Source organism: Pseudorca crassidens, chromosome 12, assembly GCF_039906515.1.
Source record: "Pseudorca crassidens isolate mPseCra1 chromosome 12, mPseCra1.hap1, whole genome shotgun sequence".
NCBI classification, from domain to species: Eukaryota; Metazoa; Chordata; class Mammalia; order Artiodactyla; family Delphinidae; genus Pseudorca; species Pseudorca crassidens.
Window position 1 is genome coordinate 65607787 of NC_090307.1, and position 27459 is coordinate 65635245.

At 58.3% G+C, this 27459-nt stretch overlaps 2 protein-coding genes across 5 annotated transcripts; both read left to right on the plus strand.

Annotated features, from left to right (window-relative positions):
* The first annotated feature begins 544 nt into the window (after window positions 1–544).
* On the plus strand, window positions 545–13660 carry GSC2 (goosecoid homeobox 2). Of its 2 annotated transcripts, XM_067699922.1 has the most exons (4): window positions 545–1567; window positions 8979–9054; window positions 12150–12403; window positions 12922–13660. In XM_067699922.1, the coding sequence occupies exons 1-4, from the start codon at window positions 1457–1459 to the stop codon at window positions 13024–13026; spliced, it is 546 nt and encodes a 181-aa protein (XP_067556023.1). In that variant the 5' UTR covers window positions 545–1456; the 3' UTR covers window positions 13027–13660. The 2 variants fall into 2 exon arrangements, with proteins under 2 accessions (XP_067556023.1, XP_067556024.1); XM_067699923.1 differs by lacking the exons at window positions 545–1567; window positions 8979–9054 and adding an exon at window positions 9068–12048.
* Window positions 13661–16165: 2505 nt separating this feature from the next.
* Window positions 16166–25870, plus strand: ESS2 (ess-2 splicing factor homolog). 3 transcript variants are annotated; one of them, XM_067699933.1, is made up of 11 exons: window positions 16166–16318; window positions 17350–17518; window positions 17610–17711; window positions 18572–18697; window positions 19480–19649; window positions 19754–19871; window positions 20148–20281; window positions 20909–21011; window positions 22443–22552; window positions 24808–24923; window positions 25332–25870. In XM_067699933.1, exons 1-11 carry the CDS (start codon window positions 16184–16186, stop codon window positions 25609–25611), a joined length of 1563 nt encoding a protein of 520 aa, XP_067556034.1. In that variant the 5' UTR covers window positions 16166–16183; the 3' UTR covers window positions 25612–25870. The 3 variants fall into 3 exon arrangements, with proteins under 3 accessions (XP_067556034.1, XP_067556037.1, XP_067556036.1); XM_067699936.1 differs by lacking the exon at window positions 20148–20281 and having other exon boundaries at window positions 19788–19871; XM_067699935.1 differs by lacking the exon at window positions 18572–18697.
* Window positions 25871–27459: the final 1589 nt, after the last annotated feature.

A 27459-nucleotide genomic window follows, 5' to 3' on the forward strand; every position in this document is an offset into this window, starting at 1 on the left:
TGGCAATCAGAGCTTAGTACACACACACAGAGTCACTCCTGACAAATGGGTCTCTCTCCTTTTAGCCAACAAAGAGAAATCTGTTTTTCGGGTTGTGCCCTCAGCCTTCACAGCAAACACGATCTGAGCTGAGGATGCCAGAGTATTTTTCTCACTGACATTCTACTTCCTACGTGTTCTCAGATTCCCTGGACCAGGATCCTTTGTATAAGTCACAGAATCGGGGAGGTCTGAGGATCTCCTGCCTCCTTAAGATCTGGCAACAGAGCCAAGGAGAGAGATGCAGGCACAGCGGAGAACTAGCCGAAAAGGACAATGGGAGGGCCACAGAGAACACCTAGGATCGTGGACAAACGTAGCCTAGGCCAACAGAGTGGGTGAACCATGGACAACATGGTGGCCCCTGGTGTGGCCTTGTAGCTCTTCTCTTCCCACGCCCATCTGGCGAATATCCCTAAGAGTAACCTCCCCTCTGCTCAGATTGGTCTAGGCCCTGACGCCTGACACTCCCCAACTGTTGTCACTTTTGTTTCCTCGGCCTGGCCAGCCACTCCCACTTATTCCTCCATTGGCTGGGCCTGGCCCGGTGGCCCCACTTGGCCACAGGACTGTCATCTCCCGAGTGACCTCCAGAGATGGGCCATCCCAGCGCCCCTGCTCAGCAGCCGGCAGTAGCTTGCCGCCCAACCCCCCGCTGAAAAGCGATCTAGGGCTCAAGCTCTCGGGCCAACAGGCCTGTCTGTCCCTGGCGGCCCTCCAGGCTGACCGCACCCTGGAGCCCCGCCTCCAGCCCACTATCCTCGCGGCCCGAGGGAACACCCCCCGACCCAGGGCTGTGATCGGGGAGGTAAAGAAACATCCGCGACCGGGGCCGGGGCGCGGGGCGAAGCTGTGCCCGCGTGCCGTCAGCTAAAGGCCGCAGACCTTCAGGGCGACTCAGCTCCCAGCCTCGGAGATCCGGAGACACTCAGGAAGTTTTCCGGACCCGCTCGTGAGGGAGGAACCCAACTCGCCGGGGCGGGAACCCGCGACGCCGGCAGGGAGCTCGGGGCCTGACCTCACAGAGAGAGAACCGAGGAGGCTGGGGGGAGCGGCGCCGCTCACGCCCGGAATTCGTGCGGCGCGCGCTGATGGCGTCACTGCGCGCCCGGCCGGCGCAGGCCCGCGCATGCGCTCGGCCGGCAATCTGAAGGCCCCTCCTGCTCGCTGCCGTCAGACCCAGGTCCTCGGAGCGGATCGCCTGTGCCCCGACCTCGTCTGCAGCCTCCAACAGTCAGCGCTCGGCCGGCGCAGCCACCATCGCCCACCCTCCCCAACGTCCAACGCCCACGCTGGACGCTGCCACGGGCGCTCCTGACGCGCCTGCCTGAGGCTCACCCCTGTATCTTCCTCCCCGTGCAGCTTTTTGCTCTAAAGTCCCCAGTCTCAGCCACGGGAAAGGACATAGGGTCGCGGGATGGGACCAGGAGGTCCACCAGCCTCTCCACTGATGGCGCCGCCCAGTCCTCCACTAATGGCCTGCCTGGCCATCTCCAGCCCAGCCACCTGTTTCCAATCGTGGACTCAAGTAAGGCACGGTGACCATGGCACATCCCCATGAAGAGGCGCCCAGGGCAACCATATGGTGCATGCACACCCCTCTAAGTCCCCCACTCCCAGAGCCTGTCATTACCAACGCAGGAGAAGGAGTGGGGCCTGGGGCATGTCCCTCCAGAAGGCAGCAGTAAACACAGGTGGCACCCCTGGTCAGTGGGCCTCCTGCCAGGACCTTTCCTCCTCTCAGTCAGCCCCACTTCTCGGATGGGAAAACCCAGGCAGAGACAGAGGACCTCTCTGGGATCTATGGAGGCCCAGGTCTGCACAGTCCTCACCCTGCCCCACCTAATGAGGGAGCTGAAGATAAGCAGTTGGGGAGGCCGCAGGTGGCATCACATCAGCCGGCTCAGGGGTCCACACCCTGGGATGGGATTCCAAGGGAGAGATGGAGGGTCTGCAAGCAGTGGCTCCTCCCTGGCCTCGGACAGCATCCTCTTGGTCTGCGACCTGCTTCCTGGCCTTGTGGGATGGGGACGGGTGTGTGCCTTGCTCAGTGGGTAGGCCGGCACCAAGTCCACAATGGGTGAACAGAGCCAGACGTGGAGTGCAGAGGGGAACAGGATGGGGAGGAGCCGGCCAGGAGAAGGGAAGGGGTCCCTGAGGACAGGCAGGGGCTGTGCCCTGACCTCCCGCAGAGGCTGGCAGAGGTGGAGGCTACAGCCAAGACCCAGGCTCCACTCACACCTGCTGGGCCAGGTGCACGCATAACCCGTTGGCCTGAGGGACCGAAGGGTTCATCCCTTCCTCTGGTTCTCGGGACCGGGCTTGGCCCAGTCACCGCTGGGAAAACCGAGACCAGCCCGGGGCCTGGACTGCAGAGGTCCAGCGGCCGCTCCACCGAGGGGTCCCCCGCGTGCGCGTCCCGCTGACAATTGAGCGGCCAAAGCAGATTAACCCTCGTGCTAATCCCCGCTAATGGTTTCAGAATCCCCGGCGCCGAGCGGCTAAGCCGGCCTTTCTCCGCGGCGCGGCCGGCCCTCCCCGGCGGCCTCAGCCCGCGGCCGCGCGATGCTATCTCGGCCCCGCCGCGCTAATCCCCGCGCTCGCTTTCTTCCCGGGCCCGCTCGAGATCGGCCGATTGGCCCTTGATTACGGCTGCTATCGAGGGCCTCTTTGTGCTGTGGGCCCTAAATCCCCTAATTCCGTGATAAAGGAGGCATTAGCGGGCGTTTGCTGCTGAGAAAGGCACCGGCATGAAAGAAAGCAATCAGGGGAATCCTGATGGCCTCGCCTGTCCCGCCGAGGAGGGGGCAGGAAAGGGGGCCCGGGTGGGCGCTGCGGGGAGAGGGAGGGTGGGGGCCACTTCCCACCTTCATCCCGAGTCCGCCTTCCCCAGCCCCGAGCTGCGCCCAGGACCCCTCCCCGCCCCCACCCTGGCTGCCGAGGGACCCCGCCTCCCCTCTGGCCTCACCTCCGCACTTGATGGGACCTAACCCCCAAACCGGCCTTGGACCTTGCTGGGCCTACCTTGTGCTCCGGCCTCTGACTGTCCAAAGCCCGTGGTTCCTCAGGACTTACCTGCAGATCCATTCCCTTGGCCCCTGATGCTCCTCTGCCCCCTCCTCACCCCCCGGAGTTCCTGCCCCCCATCTGCCCCTGTCTCTTGGCACTGACCAGCTTTGACCAGTCCTGGAAGCATCTGGGTCCGCTCTTTAGTCGGGGAAACAGAAGGGAGGGCAGCCGGGAGCGACTGGGATTGTGGAGGGAGCGTGTGCGGGGGGAGGGGGCCTGAGACCCCTGGCGGCGGGCAGGTGGGGTGCGCAGGGAAGGCCCCTCTGCAGAAGCCACGCTGAACCCCAGGATGGGGCTGAGAGCACCGGGCTGGCTGCGAGCTGGGTGCAGTGGCGGAGCTGACCCAGAGCCTGGGCAGCTGGAGGAAGGAGGCAGAGGCCAGCTGGGGCAGGTGGACAGAGGTGTCAGAGTCCAGGGGCTGGGGGAGCACGGAGATAAGGCAGCTGATCCTCTTATCCTGAGCGTTTGGAGCAGGGGAGTGCCGTGATTAGATCTGTATGCAGAGCGCACCTGAGCCACGACAGCAGGCTCATTTTGGGGAGGGTCTCAGGCCAGGAGAGTAGCCGGGAGTATGTAGAAAGGCCATTGTGGGGGCCCAGGTGGCCGGCATCTGCATTGGCACTGAGGGGGTGGCAGAACTGGTGAGATTTGGGGGTGGCAGTAGGGGAGTGTCCAGCACTGCATGCAGTTTGAGGCTGGGGCAGCTCTGAGGGCAGGTGGGTGTCATGGAGGCACATGGGTGGGTGGGCCACTTACCTGGGTGGACAGGTGTGCATTTACCAAGGTGAACGGAATTCTAGGTGTTGTTTACCTAGGTAGCGAGGTGGAAAGGCAGGCCGTTCACCAAGGAGGACCAGTGGGTGGGTGTGGACCAGCGGATGGTGTCGTGGACCCCTTCAGTGGTCAGCTCACCCATCCTGCGCCTCTGAGTGTTGGCGACCAATGGTGCACAGCTGCCTCCACCTTGGAATGTTGCCCTGGGTGGTGGAGCCACCTACACAGCAGACAAGGACTAACCGGCATAGGGACTAAAAGGCTGGTCCCTGCTTCCTCGAGACAGTTGAAAACTGAAGCAGCCTGTGTCTGCCCCAGTGCTTCCGTGGGGGTTTCCAAGGACCCAAATGCCTTGTCGCTTAACACTCCACCCCTCACCCATGTCACCCTGTTCATCAGTTTCCCAGGAAGCAGGGCTCTCAGTGTGCAACTGGGATGGTTAGTCCCCCTATGCTTCTGTTGTGTGCCCCCAAAAAGAGATGTTGAAGTCCTAAGTGTTGGTACAAGTGTTGACCCTCCTTCTAGTTTATACCTGTTCATATCCAGTGTTTTCAGTTTTTTTAAAAATGTATTGTTCAGAGTTTATCATTGTTATCCATAGGAGGATTAGTCCAAAGCAAGTGACTCTACCATTAAGAGAAGTGTAACTCTGCTCACTCATTTTAAATATCTTTTGAGGCTTATCTAAATTACTAGATACCGGTTTTTTTTGTTGTTTGTTTTTTTAGTTTTTGTTTGTTTGTTTGTTTTGACCATGCTGCGTGGCATATGGGATCTTAGTTCCCCGACCAGGGATCAAACTGTGCTAGGCATAATAATGGTCCCCTCGAAAATGTCTACATCCTGAGCCCCAGAATCTGTGAATATGTTACCTTACATGGCAAAAGAGACTTTGCAATTGATTAAGTTTATCATCTTGAGATAAGGAGATTATTTCTGGTGGGCCCAATGTAATCATAAGGGCCCTTAAAAGTGGAAGCGGGGGAGAAGAGGTCAGAATGATACAATGGTCAGAAAGACTTGACCTACTGTTGCTGTCTTTGAAGATGGAGGAACAGGCTATGAGCCTTGAGAAACTGGGAAAAGCAAGGGGATGGGTTTTCCTTCATCTATGAAAAATATAACCTTTGCTGCATCTATGAAAGACCTACATCTATCATCATACTTAGGGCTTAAAGACTGAGTTGTTTCTCTCTCAGACTGGAAGCAAGGCAAAGATGTTTGATGTCTCAATTTTTATTCAATGATCTACTGGAGGTCTAGACATTTCAATAACACAAGAAAAAGAAATGAAAGCCTGGAAATTCCCTGGCGGTCCAGTGCTTAGGACTCAGCACTTTCACTGCCGGGGCCCATGTTCAATCCCTGGTCAGGGAACTAAGATCTTGCAAGCCATGCTGTGCCGAAAAAAAGAAAGGAAGAAAGGAATGAAAGCCATAAAGATTGTAGATGAAGAAGTAACACTAGCAGATAATATGTTCATGTGATATAGTCGTTTACATAGAAAACCTTAAAGTATATACAAAATCAAATTGAGGTCTATAAATTAATACATGAAATCAGCAAATTTGGATTGTATTTACCCCCAAAAAATATGTTCTACAAAGGGCCAATAGGCACATGAAAAGATGCTCAACATAACTAGTCACTAGGGAAATGTAAATCAAAACCATAAGCTACCGGGAAGTTCCCTGGTGGCCTAGTGGTTAGGATTCAGCACTTTCACTGCGGAGGCCCGGGTTTGATCCCTGGTTGGGGAACCATCCCACGTGCTGCCAAAATACCAAAACAAAACAAAAACATAAGCTACCACTTCACATCCATTAGGATGACTACAAAATTTTTTTTTTTAAAAAAGGGAAAATAACAGATGGTAGTGAAGATGTGGAGAGATTGGAATTCTTGTGCTTTGCTGGTGGGAATGTAAGATGGTACTGCTGCTATGGAGAACAGCTTGGCAGTTTCTCAAAAGTTAAACATACAATTATCATGCGATCCAGCAATTCCATTCCTAAGTATCTACCCTAAATAAGTGAGAGCAGGGACTCGAGCAGATACTTATACACCCATGTTCACAGCAGCACTATGCACAATAGTCAGAAGGTAGGAACAACCCAAATGTCCACTGACGGATGAATGGATTTTAAAATGTGATGTATACATGCAATGGTATTCAGCCATAACCCCTGGTTGTCAGGGGCTGAGGGTAGGAGGAAATGGGGAGCTAGCATTTAATGGGTACAGGGTTTCTGTTTGGGATGATGGGAAAGTTCTTGAGATGATAATGATGATGATTTACAACATTGTGAATGTACACTTAAACATGGTTAAAACGGTAAATTCTATGCTATGTATTTTTTACCACATTAAAAAATAAAATAATAGAAGAGCAAAAGACTGAAATCACCAGACCCAAAGGAGTGTCACGATCCCTTGCTCAATTTCCAGCCAGTTCTCAGACCCAAACCTCGTCTGCTGAAGTCTCCTCCCGTGAGGAAGGATCCGGCAACACTGTGGAGAGTGTTTGTAGGCTTGATGCCCCTAATCCTCTGCAAAGGTACGTATGTCCCTTTCCTCAGGTAATTTTATGCTGGAGAAGAGGAAAACCCAGGCCATCTCAGAGCCATTGGATACAGTCTCCATGTTAACACTGGTCCCTGGGACCCAATGTGCCATCATGGCCCCTCCGTTGGATTGGGAATATAGAGAGGGCAGGCGATAAGTGGAGTACTGACCCAACTCCATCTCACAGGGGACGCCAGGGGGCTCCTAACCTACCCACTGGCTATTCTCCAGTTTCTGAATGCATAATTGGAATAGACATATGTAACATTTGGCAGAACTTCCGCAGTGGTTTCTAATCTTTAGAGTAAGACCTATTTTGTAAGTGAGAGCTCCTGAACTGCCCCCTACCAAGATGAAAAAAATGCTTTCTCTTAGGAAGAATAGCAGAGTTGAACGTCATGGCTAAAGACTTAAAGGCTGCAGGTGGTGGTCTCTAGCAAACCCATGATTTAGTTCATTAGTCTAGCTCCTGAAAAAAATAGATGGATTGTACAACAGTTCTTTGTGATAAAACACTCAACAAACTTGAAATAGAAGGGAACTTCCTCCACCTGATAAAGGGCATCTATAAAAACAATCCACAGCTAACATGATACATTATGATGAAGACTGAATCTTTTCCCTCTAAGAGCAGGAACAACATGAGAGTGCCCACTCTCACCACTGCTGTTCGGTGATTTATTGGAGGTTCTAGCCAGGGAACTTAGGAAAATGAAGCAGAAGGCACCAGTGTTGTAAAGGAAAAAGTAAAGATCTCTGTTCACAAATGACATTACCCTGTATATAGAAAACCTTTAGAATCCACAAAAAGCTATTAGCATTAATAAACAAATCCAGCAGGTTGCAAGATACAAGATCAATGTACAAAATCAATTGTATTTCTATACACTTGCAGTGAGCAATCTGAAAATGAAATTAAGAAAACCATTCCATTTATAATAGTATCAAAAAGAACAAAATACTGAAGAATAAATTAAAGAAGTAAAAAATGTATACTCTGAAAATTACAAACATTACTGAAAGAAATTATAGATGATCTCAATAAATGGAAGACATCCTATGTTCATGGATTGGAAGAGTTAATGTTAACATGGCAGTGCTCCCCAAATGGATCTACAGATACAATCTCTATCAAAATTCCAGCTGGTCTCTTCGAATAAACTGATAAGCTGGTCCTAAAATTCACATGAAAGTTTGTGGGAACCAGAATAGCCAAATCAATGTTGAAAAAAAGAACAAAGTTAGAGAGCTCACACTTCCCAATCTCAAAACTGACTGCAAAGCTACAGTAATCAAGACAGTAAGGATAAATGTATAGATCGATGGAGCAGAATTCAGAATCCAGGAGGAAGTCCTCACATTTATGGTCAATTGATTTGCAACTGGAGGGTGGGGAACAATTCAAGGAGGGAAAGAATAATCTTTTCAACAGATAGGACTGGGACAACTGGATATCCAAATGCAAAAGAATGACATTGGATCCTCAGCTAACATCATACACAAAAATTAACTCAAAATGGATCAATGTAAGAGCTAAAACTAGAAAATTTATAGTTTATAAAACTGTAAAACATCAGGGTTGATCTTCATGATCTTGGATTTGGCAATGTCTTCTTAGAAATGACACCAGAAGTTTAAGCAACCAAAGAAAACAATTCAACTTATTCAAAATCTTAACATCTTGTGCTTCAAAAGACACTATCAAGAAAGTGAGAAACCACCTACAGAATCGGAGAAAATATTTGTACATTATATATCTGATAAGGAGAGGGGGATGGTGCCAGGCTACAGCCTTGGGACCATGGCAGCTGCAGCCTGTCCCACTAGCCTTCCACTTACATCCAGAAAATGTGCCCAACCAGAATCCTGGGGAGTTTGACTTCAGTGCACTTAACGTGAGAGTGGGTGGGCTGAGGGTGGCAGGGCTGCAGGAAGTGCCCCAGCGGTGTGAGCTGGTGACTTGCAGCTGCCCCTTCCCTGGAGCATCACTGGTGGGAGCTGCCTTGGCCGAGAAGGCTGTGCACCCCAACCTCACTAAAGGGGGCCCCAGAACCCCTGGGCTACAGTGGAACCAGCCTCCCCTCAGCACCCACCCCCACTCCCTCGGGTGCTCCCCCACCACAATCACTGATTACATTGCCATCACTCCAATGTTGCCTTTTTCAAAGTGTCCAATACATGCAGTCATACAGTATGTAGCCTTTTGAAAGTTGTTTACTAAATACGATGTGTGTGAGGTCCATCCCTGTTGTTGCACGTGTTGCTGTCACTCTGGGCTCCTCCCTGGTGTGCATGGACCCCGGACCGCGGCGTGTTCATCCATTCACCAGCTGATGAGAGTCTGAGTTGTTTCCAAGCTTTGTCGATAATGATTAGAGCTGCTCTAAACATTCATGGGCAGCGTCTTGTGTGAGCACAAGTTTTCATTTCTCCAGGGTGAATCCCAGGGATGGAATTGCTGATACATGTGGTAGGTGTAAATCTAACTCTGGCTGCTTTGTTTTGAACATCTCTTTCTCCTTCCTCTGTAGGGAGCCAGAGGAAGCCAGGCAGCTCCTTCAACACCCCCGCTGGGCATCTCCGTAGCTACATCATCTGCCTCACCAGGTACATTTCCTATTTCCTGTTCTATGACAGGTGACAATGTTGTTAAACTTCTTGCCACTCCACAACAAGGGTTTCCTTCCCTCCATCTTCCAGTACATTCTCCTCACCTTCCCTAAGACCCACCGTCAGTCTCAGCAGGTTCCTTCCCGCTCCCCCCGCCCCCCGCTGCCTGGTCACAAAGCCAGTGCCCATGGTTTAGGGTTTGTATCTGCAGCATTGCATTCCAGTACCAGGACCCGTCTGGTTACCTAGAGCCCATGATAGCCACCTCACACTCAGTGCTGAGGACACCACAGTCACCTCCTATTGTTGCCTCTCGCCGTTCTCACTTTCCGTCTCCTGCGATTGCAGTAGATGGTGGCTGGGACAGAAGCCACCGGAAGGCTGACTCACCCCTTGGTGGTGCTCCATACTGGCTGTTGACTGGTCCTTAAGCTGGAGCTGCTGGCGGGAACTGCTCTGCCTGTCCTCTCCTTGTGGCTGCAGGCACCTCCTCGCAGCGTGGTGGCTGAGCTCGGAGAACAAGCATCCCAAGATGAGAGAGAGAAACTGTGTCACCCAGCTGTAGGACCTGGCCTCAAAAATCACAGTGTCACTTCTGCTGCCTCCTAGTGGTTAGAAGCGAGTCACTAAGCCAGCCCACGTTCAGGGAGAGGGGATTAGATTTCACCTCCTGAAGGGAGGAGTGTCAAAGTATTTGCTGACGTCTTTGAAATGCATCACGGTGGGCCGCTTATCACAGTGGGCCGCTTATCAAGGTGGACAGGTGGAGAGATGGTGCATCTACCAAGGTGGATAGGTGGGTAGGCGCCCCATTTATCAAGGTGGGGAATACCAAGCAAGGGATGGATTTTGAGATCTTGAGTCTGCCCCAGGCATGGTGACTGGGAGATGTTCATTGGTGGCTGAAATGGGACATGGAGCAGATGCTTAGGGAGATGAGAGCCTGGAGCAGAGGGAGAAGTCAGGCTGGCGGTATCAACTGGGGAGTCCTTGGCACAGAGGTGGTGTCTGAAGCTTCAGAAATGGGGAGGGATAAAGGAACAACCAGGGCCCAGCCTTTATGACCACTGACCCTGTAGCCCCCATCCTTGAGGAACTGACTTCGATGGGTAGTCGGCCCCCAGGTGCCTCTCTGATCTAATGGTGAGCACATGGTTCTGCGAGGGAAGTTGGCTGGGAGAGGTTTCCAGGGTCACCCAAAGGGACACGTGGGAAGAGATGGGAGCTCTGGGGCAGTGGCAGCCGTCTTGCGACCATGAGGTGGCCCACTCACAGATGTGGTGACTCCTTCACAGAGCTTCCAGATTAACAGATCCTGGGCAGTCCTGGTGTCAGGACTCTTATGACAGTTGAGTCCGCAGGTTCTGTCACTTGAAGTCCAGAGTCCTCACTGACACCAGAGTGGAGTCAGCAAGGGAGCTTGAGGAAGGGTGTGTGAGGTGGGAGGAGAAGCATGAGACCGTGTGTTGCCCCCCTAATGGTACCTGCCATTCATGGAGGCCCCTGCCCAGCGGGGTTCTAACCTCGCACACAGTAACTGGTTGAGCCCTCCAAGCACCTGAGAGTTAGGTCACTATTATTATGCCAGTTTATAGATTGGGAAACTGAGGCACGGCGGGGTGGTGGCGGTGGTGGTGAAGGAACCTATCCCACAGCCAGGAGGTGACAGCTGGGGCGGAAGCCAGGCCGTCTGCTGCTCTGTCCTGTGAGCCACACAGTAACTTTTCAGAGGTCCAGAGAAGGCCTTCAGCAGAAGTCCTGGCCAGCTGCTTAGATGAGGACGAAATGGTCTTCCTGCTTAGATGAGGACGAAATGGTCTTCCTGGAATTTGGCAAAGTGCAGGTCACCGACAAAGTTGGGCAGAATGACCCGGAGGGATGGTGTGGACGGAGCTGAGGAGTGGGGGTGTGGACACAGGAGTCAGCTCCTGTGAAGAATGGCTGTGATGAGGGTGGGGAGGGGGTGGTAATGATTTGGGGTGGATTCTGGGAAGTACCGGAAAGCAGATGATAAGTTTCCCCAGAGCACATAAGTGGGGCCTCCGATGGGGCCCAGGAGAAAAGGCAAAGAATTGGAGGCCCAGGGCAGTGGGGCTGCAGGTTTGGTGATGAGCAGAGATAGCTTCCCCCCCGCAACCCCGTTTCCTCCACGAGGTTGAGACCCGGGCTCCTAAGTATGTGTGTCGAGGGGGCGGGGGAATTTGGGCCGAAGTGCAGTGGGACCGCGGGGTTGCCGAGGGTATTGGGCCCCATTTGAGGTTGGAGCTCAGGAGTTTGGGGGCCAGGAGACTGTGCAGTTTGGGGGGGTGTTCTCCCGACTTGCTCCTCCGCCTGGTAGGTCCCCGAAGGGGACAAGGAACCAGCCCTGGTCGCGGTGGCTACAGGACCAGGGCACCCAGGAGTTGGGCCAGGAGGCGGCCCCGCGCCCAGGGTCTGCCGTGGTCCGGGCGTCCTCGGGCCCTTGCCCACGCCGCAGGGTTGGACAGGGGGCTGGCGGGCACTGGAGGCGGCCCTGCGCGCCTCTGCCAGCCCTGCGAGTCGGGGGCATGGACTCGCGGCGCAGGGCTTCCTGCGACCGCTCCCGCCCGCCTCCGCCTCCGCCGCCGCCGGGGATTAGCACGCTCCTGGCCGCGCGGCGGGATTAACCCGCGTGGACGCGGCGCCCGGCTCGGGGATTACGGCGCGCCCCCTCGACGGATATATTCCCGCGGCGACGGCGACGGCGGGCGAGAGGAATGGCGGCGACGCGGGGCGCGGCAGGCCGCAGGGGTCCCGGGCGGCCCTGCCCCTTCTCCATCGAGCACATCCTCTCCGGCCTACCCGAGAGCAGCCCCCCGGCCCGGGTCGCCCGCCCGCCGCCGCCCGCCGGCCGCCAGAGCCCCGCGGAGCCGCGGCAGCCTGAGGCGCCCGAGGCCGTGCCCTGCACCTGCTGCTGCTGCTGCGGCCCCCGCGCGGCGCCCCGCAGGTCCCCGGAGCCGGCCGCCGGCCTGGGTGAGTGGGCGCGGGGCGCGGGAGCTGAGGGACCCGGGGCGGCGCAGGGGTGTGCGGAGCCCGGCCCCCGGCCCGCGCCTCACCGAGCCCTCGTCCCGCAGGCGCGCGACTACCGTGGCCGCTGAGGCTGGGGCCCGCGGCGCCCTTGCCCTTGGCCGTACCCACCGGGGGCTCCGGGGCGCCGCCCGGCGCGGGCGGCCCTGGTCCACAGCGGCGCACGCGGCGCCACCGCACCATCTTCAGCGAGGAGCAGCTGCAGGCGCTGGAAGCGCTCTTCGTGCAAAACCAGTACCCCGACGTGGGCACTCGCGAGCGCCTGGCCGGCCGCATTCGCTTGCGCGAAGAGCGCGTGGAGGTGGGTGCCTGCAGCCTTGGAAGAGTCGGCCTCGCGTGGCGGGCGGAGGCGCACAGGCCCCGGGAAAGCAGGGGCGCCGGGTGGGTCCCTGGCAGCGGCGCCTGGGGATGGCGCGGGAGGAAGGGCGCGGGCTGGAGCAGAGGTCGGGCTCGTTTTCTTTTCCTTAGTTTTAACCCCCTACCCCCCGCTCAAGACAAATGAGGCGCGCGTTTCTGTTTCGGAATTTGGGGAACTTGGAAGAGCGCGAAGCTGTTGAAGGGGCGTCCCGGGCGCCGTCGGACGGAGGCGGGGGTGGGAAGGGGCGGACGAGGAGAATGCTCCGGGTGGGAAAGGGGTCCCAGTCCCAAGGCCCGAGCGCCGGTCCCCATCAGCAGCGGATGAGGGGCGGTGGCTCAGCCGCTGCGCGGGGCCGGCCCCGCAGCCCGCGTCCGTCCCGAACCCCCGGCCGGTGCACTTGGGAACGGCGCGGGACGCGGGTCCGGGGCTGGGCCTGCCTGAGCGCCCCTCCTCCTCCTCAGGTCTGGTTCAAGAACCGCCGGGCCAAGTGGCGACACCAGAAGCGCGCATCGGCATCCGCGAGGCTCCTGCCGGGAGCCAAGAAGCCCCCGAAGGAGAGCTGCTGACGGCTGCAGAGTTACTCCTGGGCTCGGTGGCACCTTATGGGGCCGGCTCAGGGAGAGGACAGACCTACCCTAATACGAGTTGGGAGAGGACGCCAGCCTCTAACCTGGTGTCTGCCCAGTTGCCTGCGTCCTGGAGCTCAACGCGGGAGCCCCTCTGCGTGTGTCCCCGCGCCACCCGCCCCGCGGAAGGAGAGCGCACCGATGCTCCGTGCTCCATGCGCCTTCCCTCCCAAGCGCAAGCGGGCAGGAGGGCCGGGGAGACTCGGGGGTGGGGTGCGGGGCACAGAGCAGATCAACTTCCTCAATCCCCCACCACACCCCAGGAGGCACCAAGCCACCCCAGGACAGGAGCCACCCCTTGTCAACAGTGGCACCCAGCGTCCTCATCCCCGCCCACTTCCTGCTGGCCTCAGGCATCTCCTCAGCAGGGACGCAGCCCCCTTGACTGGCCTAGAACCCTCCAGAGGCTGGGCGGGTGGGGTCTCTGCGTCCTGGGGCTGGTGCCAGGGGCCTGGGCGTCCTGACCCGCGGAATAAGAAGGCTGGGTGAGGTAATCTCCAAGCCCCGTTCCTGCTGCTCAATCTTGTGAGTCTTGTGTGGATACTGAGAAATAAACAAGCTACTACAAGCTCTGAGAAAGCAGTCCAGACTCGAAGTCTTCCGTGGCTCCACTCCACACCCAGCCGGGACCTACCCCTCCTCTCCTTCCCAGGGAGTGGGGGGCAGGCTTGTCACAGCCCGGTGAGTCCTCCGTCCCTGTGCCAGGGTGGGCCCAGCAGAGCAGACTGCCCCACAGATCGTGGCCCGGCACCCTGCACTGGCCTCTAGGAGCTGCCTCTTGGGTGGGGGTCCTTGGTTTCCTCACTCTGGGGTTTCCATGCAGGAGTGTCTGCCTCCCTCACAGCAGCCAATCTCTGCCACCCTGTGGGGTGGGACCAGGTTCAATTGGGAGAATCCCCCCCTCCACTGCCTTGGAAAATGCTGTCCCCTCCATCATCCTGCCCCAGCAAGAAGGACAGCGTGAAAACAAGCCCTCAGTTCCCCAAGTTGGCCTGTATGGTGGGTGCGAGGCACCTAACACCCCCCTCACCTGGCGTGGGGACTTTGTTCTGCCTCCTCACAGGTCCTGGAGGGATGCAGGTGGGTATCTGGCAGGAGACACAGTCCCTCCACAAAAGGTGCAGAAGCCAGGGCAGCTCCTGGGCGGAACTCTCTGAGGCAGGTCAGCTCAGAGAACACAGAGCGCGAGGGGTCCCTGGGCAGGACAGCAGCTCTTGCTCACCCTCCAGGATGCACACTTCCTGTTGTCACAGAGCCCATTTTCCTGAATCCTGGCCGTATCCCTGGAGACGGCACAGACTGCCTGTGGAGCTTCCCCACGGCTGGGACACCCTCATCCCCCTGGTCCCAGAAAGCTCGCCCTCGTTTGCTGAGTGGCTTTACGTCATGGTGTGGGGCACCCGTGATCAGTGCTCTGCTTTCAAGGGACCAGTAGTTATGCTGCCCTCCTGGCTTTTCCCTCCTCTCCAGCTATCTTGGGCAGGCTTGCCCCACAGCTGCCTGTAACACAGGTGTCCTTGGGCCAAGCCCAGACTCTCCCCTCTCATATCCATTCTCACCCTGGTTTATCTCATCCAGCCTCAGGCTTGAGTCCCATCTCCGTCTCACATTTACATCCCAGCCCAGGGTTCTCCCCTGTGCTAGGCAGTTATGTCCAGCTGTCCCTTTGATGACTCCACCTGGAAGACCAGGGCTCCTCTAGGTCACTTTGTCCATGGCAGGCTGTTTCCCTGTGCATCCCCGGTGCGTGAGCCAGAGAACTAGGGGCAGGCGTCCTGACCCCTCTTCTCCCTCACCCACCAAACCCAGGCCAACGGCAAGTCGATTTTACCTCCCCAAACATTCCCAGAATCTGCCTTCTCCCCAGCTTCGACTGCACCAGCCTGATGAAAATCGCTGTCATCTCTCACCTTGACCGTTGCAGCTGCCTCCAACTGGTCCACCTGTACCTACTCCGGTTCGTCTGTGATTCATTCTCCATAAAAGTCAGGGTGCAACTCTGAACATGCCTCTCCCCTGCCTACAGCACTCCCAGGGCTCCCACTGCTCCCAGAACAAAGACAGAACTCCTCGCCGTGACCCGTGACCCATGACCCACGAGCCCCGTGCAGCCTGGCCCTGCCCCTCTGGCGTCAGCTCCCACCCCACTGCTCCTTGCACTTTGTGTATCCAAAGGTCTCCTCCCACTGGAACTTTGCACATGCTCTCCCCCTCCACCTGTTCAATGCCTGTTCATCCTTTGGATCTGAAACCACTTCCTTCCTGGGGAACTTCCCCTGACTGCCCCCTAGGTAGGCTGTCCCCTAGGTAGGCTACCACCTAGGTAGCCTGGGTAGGATGCCTGCTAGGTAAGATGCCCCCTGGGTAGGATGCCCCCTAGGTAAGATTCTTTTTTTTTTTGCACCTACCCGCTGCTGTGTTATGCTTGTTTGTGGGTTGATCTGGTTAGTGTCTGTCTTCTGCATTCAACTGTCAGCTCCACAAGGGGAGGAATCATACCATGGAGTCCCCACTGAATTTTACTGAATCGTTCTGGGGCAGAAATTGTTTGACATAATTTACAACCTTTTGGGAAGACATGATCTTTCGTGAGAAATGCTTAGACAATTTTCTTGTCCATTTCAATGAGGATTAGCCTTCTGGGAAGCCAACTCTGGCACTTAGGCACCAGACATTTCTTTTCTTGCATAAACTTTGAATAAAAAGTTTGAAACATATATAACCAAAATTTCGGAAGCGTATTTTTTTAAATAACATAGAAGCGTATATTGATTATTTGAGAGAAATTGGAATTCCAAGACTTCCAATTCCGTAGTGCTTTAATTTTTCACGACTAGCGGGAGCAACATGCCCCTAGCCCCTACCGCAGCGCCCCGTAGCTCCCACAGCCCAGATACTAAAGACAAGAGCAGGGCGGGACGAAGACTACAACTCCCATAAAGCTCAGGGCTCATGGCGACGTCATACGGAGCGCGGGCCGGCCTTCGAAACGCGCGGTTACCCCATTGGTAGGGCTGTTTCAGGCGCCTGCGCAGTTGGAGCGCCCCGCCCCCGGCCTGCGCCGCGCCTGCGCCGCCGGGGCGGTGCTGGGATAGCGATGGAGACGCCTGGCCCTGCGGTCCGGGCCGTGCTGGTGCCCGCGGCGTCCGGGACCCGGAGGAAGCGCGCCGCCGGAGAGGCCGGTGCTCCGACGAGCAGGCAGCGGGTCCTGGACGAGGAGGAGTACATCGAGGTAGGACTCGGCGTGGACGCCAGCGATTTCCAGGCCACGTCCCTGCCCCGTGCTCCCCCACCCCGCGCTCCCCCCGGGTCGCTCCCTGGGTACCGACGCTCTTGTCCGCTCGCAAAGGTGGAGCAGCCCGAGTCTCTGCCCTCAGGATGTGGACAGTCGAGGGGGACGAACAGGCACAGTGTGGAGCGAGGTGTCCCTGCTGTTAGGGAGCAGAAGGGGCGGATGTGTCTGTACGCCTTGGGGGGTGGCGGGTGTCAGGGAAACAAGGTTCTATTAAAGGGTAAGTAGGAATTTGGGAGGATGGCGATAAAGAGGGTTTCTTGGAGAGCGATAATGGCAAGTGTTAAGGCTGGGGGTCCTGGAAACGGGCTGCCACTATGGCAGCATCATTGAGCGGGTAGGCATCCCACCGCCCTTGAAGTAGGAGGAGCTGGCACGGGACTGGGAGGAAGTTGGTTAAGTTTAGGAAGCTCCTGGGATGTGCAGGTAGATGGCGTTAATGGGCGGCTGGGTGTACAGAAGTGCAGCGCAGGGGCAAGTCTGGCTGGAGGTGCGAAGCTGGGAATCTCCACCAGTGCTGGTGGTGGGATGACTGGCTGAAGGCATCCCGGTGAAGGATTCAGACTGGAAATAGGAAATCATGGGTGGAATGCAGGTGGCAACACGCACATTGGTCCAGCTGGTGTGGAGGTGGAGCCAGTGAAGGAGAATGAAATTGACCAGTTAGTGAGGGAGAGGGAAGGCTTTGAAAGTGCACCCAGTGGGAGTTCCTTGGTGGTCCAGTGGTTAGTACTCCACGCTCTCATTGCCAAGGGCCTGGGTTCAATCCCTGATAGAGTAACTAAGGTCCCACATCCCACAAGCAGCACGACGTGGCCAAAAAAGAAAAAAAAATTACAGCACTACGTTCCGCCAAGTTCTGGGGATTCTTGGTCTGGACAGAGGTTGGGGGCCTCACACGTACCCGGTGGGCTGAGTGGCAGAGGAGAGGCAGACGGGAGCTCTGACTTATGTTCTGATCGCGCCTTTAGGGCCTCCAGACGGTTATCCAGAGGGACTTCTTTCCTGATGTGGAGAAGCTGCAGGCACAGAAGGAGTACCTGGAGGCCGAGGAGAATGGAGACCTGGAACGGATGCGGCAGATCGCCATCAAGTTTGGCTCTGCCCTGGGCAAGATGTCCCGAGAGCCCCCTCCGCCCTGTAAGAGGAGTCCTGTGGGGGGGCGGGAGGGGACTCCCGCTGAACTGTTGCTTCAGGCTCCCTCCAATCCCCATCCCCTCTCTTCCCCCAGATGTGACTCCAGCCACATTTGAAACCCCTGAGGTGCACACAGGCACCGGGGTGGTGGGCAGTAAGGCCCCAGGTCGGGGCCACAGCCTGGAGGACGGTGATGGTGAGTGAGCGCCCCATTTCCCTCACGCTGTTGGGTTTGCCTGGGGACCTTGTCTGTGGGGCCCTGGGGTGCTCAGGGGAAGGCTGTTTCTTGTCCCTGAGGGTCTCTCCTTAAAGGGCAACCCATGGGGTCTAAGAGGCAGAAGATCTGGGTTCAGCTCCCAAACATGGGGGTCATCTGAGCCTCCAGCCCTCCTCCGTGGCATGGGAATCTCGCCTCCCCTCTTGCTGGCCTGCTCACTGTACCAACCTCTGTCCGGGGGGGCGTCATGAGCCTGGGGCGGGGGCTCCTTCCCTCACTGCTTCCTTCAGATGCCTCAGGGCCTCTGCACTTGCTTCTCCTGAGCTGGTCGCCCCCTGTGGGTGACTGCATGGCTGCTCCTTCTCTTCCTTCAGATCTCTGCTCAGATGCTGCCTATCAGGGAACCTTCCCTGACCTCCCAGCGCAGTCACTCACCCTGTTCTCTGTGATTTGCCACCTGGCTCTGTTTTCTTGCTGGAGGACACGCCAGTTTAAAAGGCGTTTCTGTTTGTTTACCATTTCTCCCTCCACAAAAGCAGGTCCTTTTGCTCTCGTCTGCATGCCCTGCACCTAGGGTGTGCCTGGGCCTCCAGGTCTCCAACACGCTTACTGGAGTGTAAAGATTCATCCTGACTTTTCTGGGGAGCCTTCCCCAGAAGGAGCATCTTGGGCCCTGTGAACAGTGTGCCGTGGGCCTCCTCTCAGTCGGTGCTTCATCAGGGGTGGACATGTATGTGTGTAGATGGCCATGAGCTGCTCTCTACTAGCGTGGCATCCACAGTGTGCTCCGCTGGCACTGGTGCCCTGTGCGAGCACATGTGTGACGTTTTCTGCTCCAGAACCCAGCCTCCTGCCAGTCACAGCGCGTCCTGTGTGTCCTCAGAGCGTGGTTCTCCATTGCGATGTGGCTCGAGAATCACAGACTGTTGGCAGATTCCTTTCCTTTGAATCCCCCTTATTTTTCGGTAAATGCAGGAATCCCCTGAGTAACCTGAGCGTAGGCGCCACGTAGTTCACGGTTGCAGGCGAGGGGACTGAGGCTCAGGAGGGCAGTAACCTCTGCAGGTCCCAGAGCTTTTGGTGGCGGGACGGGGTCTGAGTGCCCACCTTTCTGACACTCGTCTTGACCTTTTAGGCACAGTGCTTTGCACGCTGCCTGGCAGGTGGTAGGGGGTGGAGTAGAGGCCCTCCCCTGTTGTCCTCACTGCATCTGCACTGCTGTATGCAGTGCTGCACCACCTCAGCGGGCTGCCCTGACAGCGGCCAGGGCGGCCCGGGGTGTGGCCCAGTGCCTGTTAGGTGCCTACCCGCCCACTGCTAGATAATACAGGGTCCTTGCCATCAGGTCCGCTAGCAGGTCACGAGGCTTAGGTGACAGTCATCCCCCTGTAGCACAGATACCAAGAAGGGAGGGAATCAGGATAAGGGACAGGGGGACAGTCCAGGGTTTTGGAGGCAGGACCTACAGGACAGGCACTGTTTTGGTGTGGGAGGACCCCCTGTGATCGTGCTGCTCTAACGCCCGACGCCCCCTCCCGGCCTGAGTCAGAGTGCACTCTTCACTGCTATGCAGCAGCTGAGAAGGGCCCCTGGGGGCTCCCTGGGCAGCTGGGGGAGTTGATTCCCCCCAAGGGGGTGTTGTCTGGCAGTGTGGGTTCTCACAGACAGACCCACGACCAGAGGCAGGGTTCCTGGGACCGAGTGACTACATGATGGTTTCATGTCACCTGCCCACACCCCTGCACAGGAGAGGCCACAGAGGAGGAGGAAAGGGAACCCCTTCCCAGCCTGGACGTCTTCCTGAGCCGGTACACAAGTGAGGACAACGCCTCCTTCCAGGAGATCATGGAGGTGGCCAAGGAGAAGAGCCGGGCGCGCCACGCATGGCTCTACCAGGCCGAGGAGGAGTTTGAGAAGGTGCCCTGGTGCAGGGTCAGCGGTACCCACTCGGGGTGGGAGTCCCCGGGGCCAGGGCCCAGGGCCGGGGGTCCTCCCTGACCCGTGCTCCCACCATGACGCAGAGGCAGAAGGATAATCTCGCGCTCCCGTCGGCAGAGTGCCAAGCCGTGGAGAGTGGCCAGGCTGGTGTGGACACCTGGAAGTACAAGGCCAAGAACTCCCTCATGTACTACCCAGAGGGTGAGCGGCGGGCCGGGCGGGGGCGCAGGCTGGGGCCGGAGGTTTGGATTGGTTTTTGGGAGTGTGTGACTGTGCCCCTTGTACTCTGGGCCTTTGGGGGTCCCGGTCCGTTTCAGGGCAGGCAGGTTCACCTGCGGAGTCTGCGCGGTCGTGTGGCTCCCCCAGCTGAATTCAGGCTGTGCTCCGTGGGGAACCAGCTCCTCTCCCTCAGGCCCTGAGCAAGGGGCAGGGGGCCTGCTCACCCTGACGCTGAGGTGATTCTGCTCCCACTGCCAGGCGTTCCTGATGAAGAGCAGCTCTTTAAGAAGCCACGGCAGGTGGTGCATAAGAACACCCGCTTCCTCAGGGACCCCTTTAGCCAGGCCCTCAGCAGGTCCCAGCTGCAGCAGGCCGCTGCCCTCAACGCCCAGGTGAGGGACCGGGCCAGCGGGGTGGAATGGGCATCCTCGCCTTTCTGGTCCTGGCCACCCCCATACGTTAGGACTGTCCTTGGGCTCAGCAGGGCTCGGTGGTGGGGGTGTGTCTGGGTCCCAATGTGGCGGGGTCTGAGTCTCTTCTCCATTTGTGGAGGCTTCAGTCAGACACGTTCTGTGGGTCAGGTCTGTGCCAGTTCCCGTGGGGTGGGCTGGGCTCGGTGTGGCGGACAGCAGAGGTTCCTGAGCCCGGATTTACTGCAGGGCAGTGACTCCGGCCGTCATGGCGTTGAGGAGGTGGGAGGTGGGGGGCCTGTTTTGGAGGCTTTTACAGGTGCCTTGTGGGAGCCATCAGAGCACAGTTGCCCCAGTTAGCATAGCCCCCCGCAGGGCCCTGAAGTCAGTAGCCCCTGAAGGTGACGCATGTCAGGTGTGGCTCGGCATGGAAGGCGGAGGTGTTTCCTTGCTTGGTTGCTGCTCTGATGGGTCCTCAAGGTCCTTGCAAGGGCCAGGGTCCACCTCGCTTCCCCTGGGTCTGCACCCAGGAAGGGGGGTGTGCAGCCTCTGCCCGTCAGCCAGCGGGGACGGCCTAGGCCCCTGACACCACCTCTCCTCTCGCTCTAGCACAAACAGGGCAAGGTGGGCCCGGATGGCAAGGAGCTTATCCCCCAGGAGTCCCCTCGCGTGGGCGGATTTGGATTCATTGCCACGCCTTCTCCTGCCCCTGGTAAGACACACGCCCGCTGGTAGGACGGCCTTGGGGGAGGTGGGCGGCCCATCTGGCCTGGCACTCCTGGCACTCCCCTGGGTCTGCACCATGCCTCATGTGACTCAGGCCCAGGGTCCCATCTGTGCCAGGGCCGAACAGGGCTGTGGGTGGCTGGGCTCTCAGACAGGCCTGACCTGGGACGTGTGGGGCCAGCTGGACTAGCTGGTCTAGCTGGGTGGTTCCTGTGGCTCGCCCTGAGCTCAGCGGGACAGACTGGCCTGGTGAGCAGGCAGAGGGGATCTGGGGGGAGGCCAGTAAGTCCAGCGGGTGCTGGGCAGGCGGCCTTTTAAAAAAATGTTATTTATTTATTTATTTATTCATTTATTTAATTTTTGGCTGCATTGGGTCTTAGCTGCTGCACGCGGGTTTTTTCTAGTTGCTGAGAGTGGGGGCTACTCTTTTTTTTTTGGGGGGGGGCTACTCTTTATTGCGGTGCATGGGCTTCTCATTGCGGTGGCTTCTCTTGTCGTGGAGTGTGGGCTCTAGGCACGCAGGCTTCAGTAGTAGTGGCACATGGGCTTCAGTAGTTGTGGCTCGCGGGCGCTAGAGCGCAGACTCAGTAGTTGTGGCACACAAGCTTAGTGGCCCCACGGCATGTGGGATCTTCCCGGACCAGGGCTTGAACCCATGTCCCCTGCGTTGGCAGATGGATTCTTAATCATTGAGGCACCAGGGAAGCCTCTGGGCAGGCATCCTGCATATGGAAGCCAAGCTCAGTCTGCAGGAGACTGGGTGCACCTGGGCCTCCAGGGGCCATGCCTGGCTCGTGCAGGTGGGCAGGACGGTCCTGAGGGGTCGTACAGGGCCATGTGCGCTTCCCTCAGGCCACCCGCCTTGTGCCACTGGCCTGGGCTGGGTGTCCCTGTCAGTCTTGGGTAGTTTTTCCTAGTTCTGGGTCTCACGTCAGCAGGTGTGCGGTGCTCACAAACCTAAGCCCAGAGATCACAGCAGGCGCATGAGACTCGGGGTGGCCTCCTGGGCACACCTGCTCTCTCTCTGCGTCCAGCGACACTGGTGGCTGCGCCATGGCAAGGGCCATGGCAAGGGCCATCGGTTTTCCCAGGATCCTGGGAGGTTTGGGAGCCCTGGAAGGCCCTGGGTCTCCTCCCTGCAGCAGGGTCCTGTGACTGTCCTCCGGGGGCCCGCTGGCCCTGTGCTAGGATGGGGGTCTAACTCACCCAGCCCAGCTTCTCTGCGAAGCCCCCTACCCCAGGCTAAACCCCACGGTGCAGGGGCATGGGCTGGCCTTGATGTTTCCCTCCCAGAGGTCAGAAGTGCCGGGTTCTGGTCCTGGGAAGGAGAGAGGGCAGCTGCTGGCCTTGGTGCTTGTGAGCTGTGACCCGCATCCAGGTCCCAGGCCTGAGCTGGCTGTGGGCTCTCCATCTGCAGGTGTGAACGAGTCCCCACTGATGACCTGGGGGGAGGTCGAGAACACGCCCTTGAGAGTTGAAGGATCTGAAACGCCCTACGTGGACAGGACGCCAGGGCCAGCCTTCAAGGTGGGTCACGGTGGGAGCAGCACGGGTGGACGCAGGGCCTCCTGAGCACCCATAGCTCCGTGCACAGCGGATGGGCTGTACACCTGGGCAAGCACTGCACTTCCACGTAGGACCGGGCACTGAGGACAGGCGTGGGCGGGTGACTGGGTTGGGGGAGAGACTGGGGCGGGGGTGTTCGAAGCACCAAGGCAGGGAGCTGCTGGGGCCGCTGTGAGCCTGCAGGCCCGGAGGATGGGGCTGTTTAGAGATGAGGGGCGGTCTCAGGTGGGCTAGGAACTCCTGCTGTGCTGCAGCCTGAGGGTGGGAAGGGTCCCAGAATCCTAGTGTCCGTGGGATGCGGCTGTGTCCTCAGGAGGGCTGTGTCCTTGCAGAGAGAGGCCTCTGGTTACGAGAGAACCAGATCAGGTGCCCCCAGCCCGGTGTCATAAGCAGTCACAGTTGAGATTCACAAGGCCTGGAGCCCAGGAGGAAGGCCTTTTGTGGGCCAGAAAGGCAGGCGAGGGGGCTGGGTGGCAGGTGGTTTGTAGGGATGGGGTGGCCTGGGAAGGCGCCAGCGAACTGGCAGGCAGGTGGGGCCCCAGAGCGACATTGGGAAGGCAGGTCCCTGGTCTGCACACAGTTTGTGGGGAAACTGAGTGATGGGTGTGGTTTGTGGGGGAAGTGGGGGATGTCCCCAGAGCCTTGTGCGTACTGTCGGGTGCTGGGGGGGGGTTGCTGGTGGCAGAGGTGGGTGGTGCCACAGAGGCTGAAGGCTGCAGGGTCACGTCATCTGCTTTGTAACCCCAAAGAATGGGGCATGGAATTTGGAATTCACATAGGTCTGCAGAGGGGACAGGGTCACGGGTCTCCTTAAACACAGCCAGCACCGATGTGGAATGCAAAGGAAAAAGTGTCAGTCACTGTAGGAACAGAAACATACGATCATAGGAGCGACTGGCTTGGAGAGAAAGCACAGACCTGTGCGGCAGAAACCTGGTGGCCGAGGGGCGGGTGCTTCCCCAGTGCAGGGGTGATGCGCGGCCAGACAGCGTGCGCAGGGCCCGGGCACCTTGGTTCTCAGCCTGGGATGCGGCGACAGCCGAGAAAAACTTGCAGGGGGATGTGTGCCGTCAGGCGTTGAAGTGAGCCACCCTTGGCAGGTGGGTCAGGCCTGAGCCTGGTCCCAGCGCCCAGGCAGGATTTGGGGCACCGTGCTGAGTGTGTGGAGCTAGGGTAACAAGCCAGGCCCTCAGTGTGCACAGCAGGATGAGTTCCGGAAAGATGGAAAAGTTGAATGTTAAAACAGCAAATGTTAAACCTCAGAATAACATACCGGTCGACGTTTAACGTGATGTTGAGGCAAAAAGGCTTTCTAAACACGACAGCAAAGGGAGAAATCACGAAGGGAGTCGGGGCTGCATCGCGCTACGGGAAGATGACAACCCCGAGTACAGCGGAAAACGTCAAAAGTAAAACTACAAGCAGATAACTGAAGAGAAATCTGAACGGTGTACGTTAACGTAGCCAACATAGATGAAACTCCTGCAAGTGAGAAAGGAAACAAAAAACCAATAGAAAGACAGGCCCAGGGACTTCCCTGGTGGTCCAGCGGTGGAGAGTACGCCTTACAATGCGGGGGGCGCGGGTTAGATGCCTGGCTGGGGAACTGGGATCCCACATGCTGCGGGGCAACTAAGCCCACACACCACAACTACTGAGCTCACGCACCTCAACCAGAGAGCCCGCGTGCTGCAAACTACAGAGCCCACGCACCCTGCAGCCTGCACGCCACAACTAGAGAAGAGAAAAACCCGCATGCCACAACTAGAGAGAAGTCCGTGTGCCACAATGAAGATCCCCCATGCCTCAACGAAGATCCCGTGTGCCACAACTAGGACCTGACGCAACCAAAAAGAAAATAAAGTTAAATAAACAAATCTTTAAAACAAACAAACAGAAAGACAGGCCCACGATACATTTCTTGAAGTTCTCTATGGAAACGCAGAGGCTGGTACACCCTGGCAGTCAGACGAAAACATTGAAACAGGCCCTTTTCCTGGAAGGGGGTCACAGGTGCCTGACCGGGCAGTGCCGGCTTCATGAAGAACCCAGGCGGGCCTTGGGCGGGTGGGCAGCTCAGGCTGGCTGGGGGCTTTCAGGGGCAGTGATGGTGGGCTGTTGGGACCGCAGGGGCCACGGGAAGAGGCCGGCGCCTCCGCGGCAAGGACTCCCTGGCTGGGTAGTGGCCCAGCCCCCCCACGCCTGCTGTCTTTTAGATCCTGGAGCCGGGCCGCAGGGAGCGTCTGGGGCTGAAGATGGCCAACGAGGCTGCCGCCAAGAACCGGGCCAAGAAGCAGGAGGCCTTGCGGAGGGCGACGGAGAACCTAGCCAGGTGAGGGTGGCCCGGCCCCTGCAGTGGGTGCTCTCAGGGCCGGGGCCTGTGGCCGTCCCTCTGGCTGGAGCGGTGCCCTCTCCACCTTGTGCACAGCCTCCTCCTCCCGCGTACCTGCGGGGCGCCTTTAGGCCCGTCGTCCCCACTGAGCTCCTGTCCACCCCGTGGAGTCGGTGTTATCACTGCCCTCGGAGAGGGTTGGGGTCCACTGCAGCCCCTCAGCCGAGGGAGCCACACCCCTCGACCGCAGGCTCGGGCTCACTGTCTGGGCCAGGCCATCCAGGTTCCCACCCAGAATGATCACGCATCTCCCGGGAGCCTTCCTGTGAGGCCAAGGGAGACCCTGCTGCAGGGGGAGCCTGGTCGGGCCTAATCCTGCCTCTCACCCACCCCGTCCTTCCGCTGCAGCCTCACCCCCAAAGGCCTGAGCCCAGCCATGTCCCCAGCCCTGCAGCGCCTCGTGAGCAGGACGGCCAGCAAGTACACAGACCGGGCCCTGCGTGCCAGCTACACACCGTCCCCAGCACGCTCTACCCACCTCAAGACCCCAGCCGGCGGGCCCCAGACCCCGACGAGCACACCGGCTCCTGGCTCTGCCACACACACCCCCCTCAGCCAGGATCCGGCCTGCATCACGGACAACTTGCTGCAGCTCCCCGCCCGGCGCAAAGCCTCGGACTTCTTCTAGTCCGTCCTGGGCTGGGCCCGTGGGAGCTTCATGGAGCCCTCAGGGCAGCTCTCTGCCCAGGAGAGGACTATGGCTTTCTGGGGACCCAGGCCTGAGCCCGAAGCAGCGAACATCCCAGGAGACCCAGGAGACACGTGCTGGGCTGGCACAGGACATGCCCTGTGGCCTTGGGGAGCATCCCAGGGCCTTGCTGACATGCTTTTCTATCAAACCCCAGCCTGTTCCTATTTAATCCTCATTAAAGAATACCTACAGCTCAGCGGGGCTGCCTCTCCGCCCTGTGGCCTGTGCACCCTGGGGTCGCCCTCATGCCTGCATTGCACCTGCATCCTGCACTCAGGACTGCGGCCCTCCCGGGAGGAGGCTGCTGGTGGTGACCCTCGGAGGGTTAGGGTGTCCAGCCTTTCTTGCTGCTGCCTGCGTTGCTTCCGGTGGTGCCCTCAGGGCTGGGGACCTGCCTCTGAGCTGAGCTCACAGCCCTTTGGTCCGCCCTTGGGGAGGGCAGAGCCCTTGGCAGTTGTGCCCCAGGTTTTCCTGCATGAAGAGCTGGTCCCTGGTCCTCCTGCTGCCAGGTTCACCCGGGCTCTGGGCCCAGGTCCACAGCCTCCCTGGCCAGGCCTGACCTGCGTGGTTTGCTGGTGATGCAGCTGCACGGGTCCTGCATGTGAGGCTGCTCCCGTGGGAGGCGCCTTCCCAGTGGCCTCAGCCATCACCTCCCAAGCACCTGGCTTCCAGCTCAGGTGGGCAGGGCCGTCCCCATGTCCCCTCCCTCCCTTGCTCGGGGCTTCAGGCCCTGCCTGCCACGTGCTGCTGGGTTGCCGGCCTCACCCCGTTGTCACCCCACCAGTGAGACGCCCATGTAACAGCAACCTGGGCCACAGTGTCACAAGCAGTGGGACTGGGCTCCACTTGGACCCGAGAGCGCTGTGGGCACCATGGGCGGGCACCTGCCTCCGGGCCTGAGGGTGTTGGTGCCTGACCCCGGAAGTTTTGGGGCCAGCTCCTCACAGGGAGGTGGGCTGGCTCCCAGACAGGCTCTTTAGGCCTCAGGTGGGGTCGGGTTGTGCTCAGAGAGGCAGCCTGGGGTCTGCTCAGATGGGAACCCCTCACGCTTTGAGCACGCGCACCCTGCAGTGGGCCATCCTCATGCTCCCTGGAGGCTGCCTGGGCACCAGCTGGCCTGCGCTCCTCCTCAGGGAAGTCCTGCAAGTTCCTGGGAGCCAAGTCCTGGCTGTGCCCTGTGCCCCACCAAGGGGGCGGTGCTGGGACTGTCCAGGGTCAGGAAAGGGCCGCTTTGGGTGCTTTATTCTCCATAGAGAAGGGTGGGTTTGGCCCTGAGGGAGCCCCCAGCAAGTAGGGGGTGGAGGTCTGGGTGGGTGTGAAGGAGATGTGGGGCACTGTCCAGGCAAGGCCACAGAAGACCAGGTGCTGACCACCTGGCGGGGATGGGGGTGATGGCTGATAAAGCATGAGGGCTGCTTGGCGGGGATAGGGGCAGGGGGAATGCCACTGGAAGTTCTTGGCTTCGGGGTCTCCCATTCCCAACTGCGGGAATGAAGGGAGAGGGGGGTGTTGAGGAAGGGCTGCCTGAGTGGGGGCTGGGCAGGGTCGGGAGGCACGTGGGGGCCTGGCAGGCGGGCGGCCGCGGAGTCCTTGCCCATGAGGCCTGGCCCCCACTCCAGATCCCCTGCGCCGCAGGGAGGGGAGTGCTGAGTCCTAGAAAAAATGACTCCTCGAGGCCTCTCTGCTGCATACACTCTGTGGTTTATTTGGTGGTCAGGATTTAACGTCTTTGCTACTAAGTGGAAGAAAGCTAATAGAATGTAATCAAAATAATGGTTTAATTGA

Coding starts and splice junctions, on each gene's coding strand:
- GSC2 (XM_067699923.1), top strand. CDS start 11,793: ATGGCGGCGACGCGGGGCGCGGCAGGCCGCAGGGGTCCCGGGCGGCCC. Junction 12,049..12,149: donor GGAGCCGGCCGCCGGCCTGG/GTGAGTGGGCGC, acceptor CTCGTCCCGCAG/GCGCGCGACTACCGTGGCCG. Junction 12,404..12,921: donor TGCGCGAAGAGCGCGTGGAG/GTGGGTGCCTGC, acceptor CCTCCTCCTCAG/GTCTGGTTCAAGAACCGCCG.
- ESS2 (XM_067699933.1), top strand. CDS start 16,184: ATGGAGACGCCTGGCCCTGCGGTCCGGGCCGTGCTGGTGCCCGCGGCG. Junction 17,519..17,609: donor CCGAGAGCCCCCTCCGCCCT/GTAAGAGGAGTC, acceptor CTCTTCCCCCAG/ATGTGACTCCAGCCACATTT. Junction 20,282..20,908: donor CCGCTGCCCTCAACGCCCAG/GTGAGGGACCGG, acceptor CTCTCGCTCTAG/CACAAACAGGGCAAGGTGGG.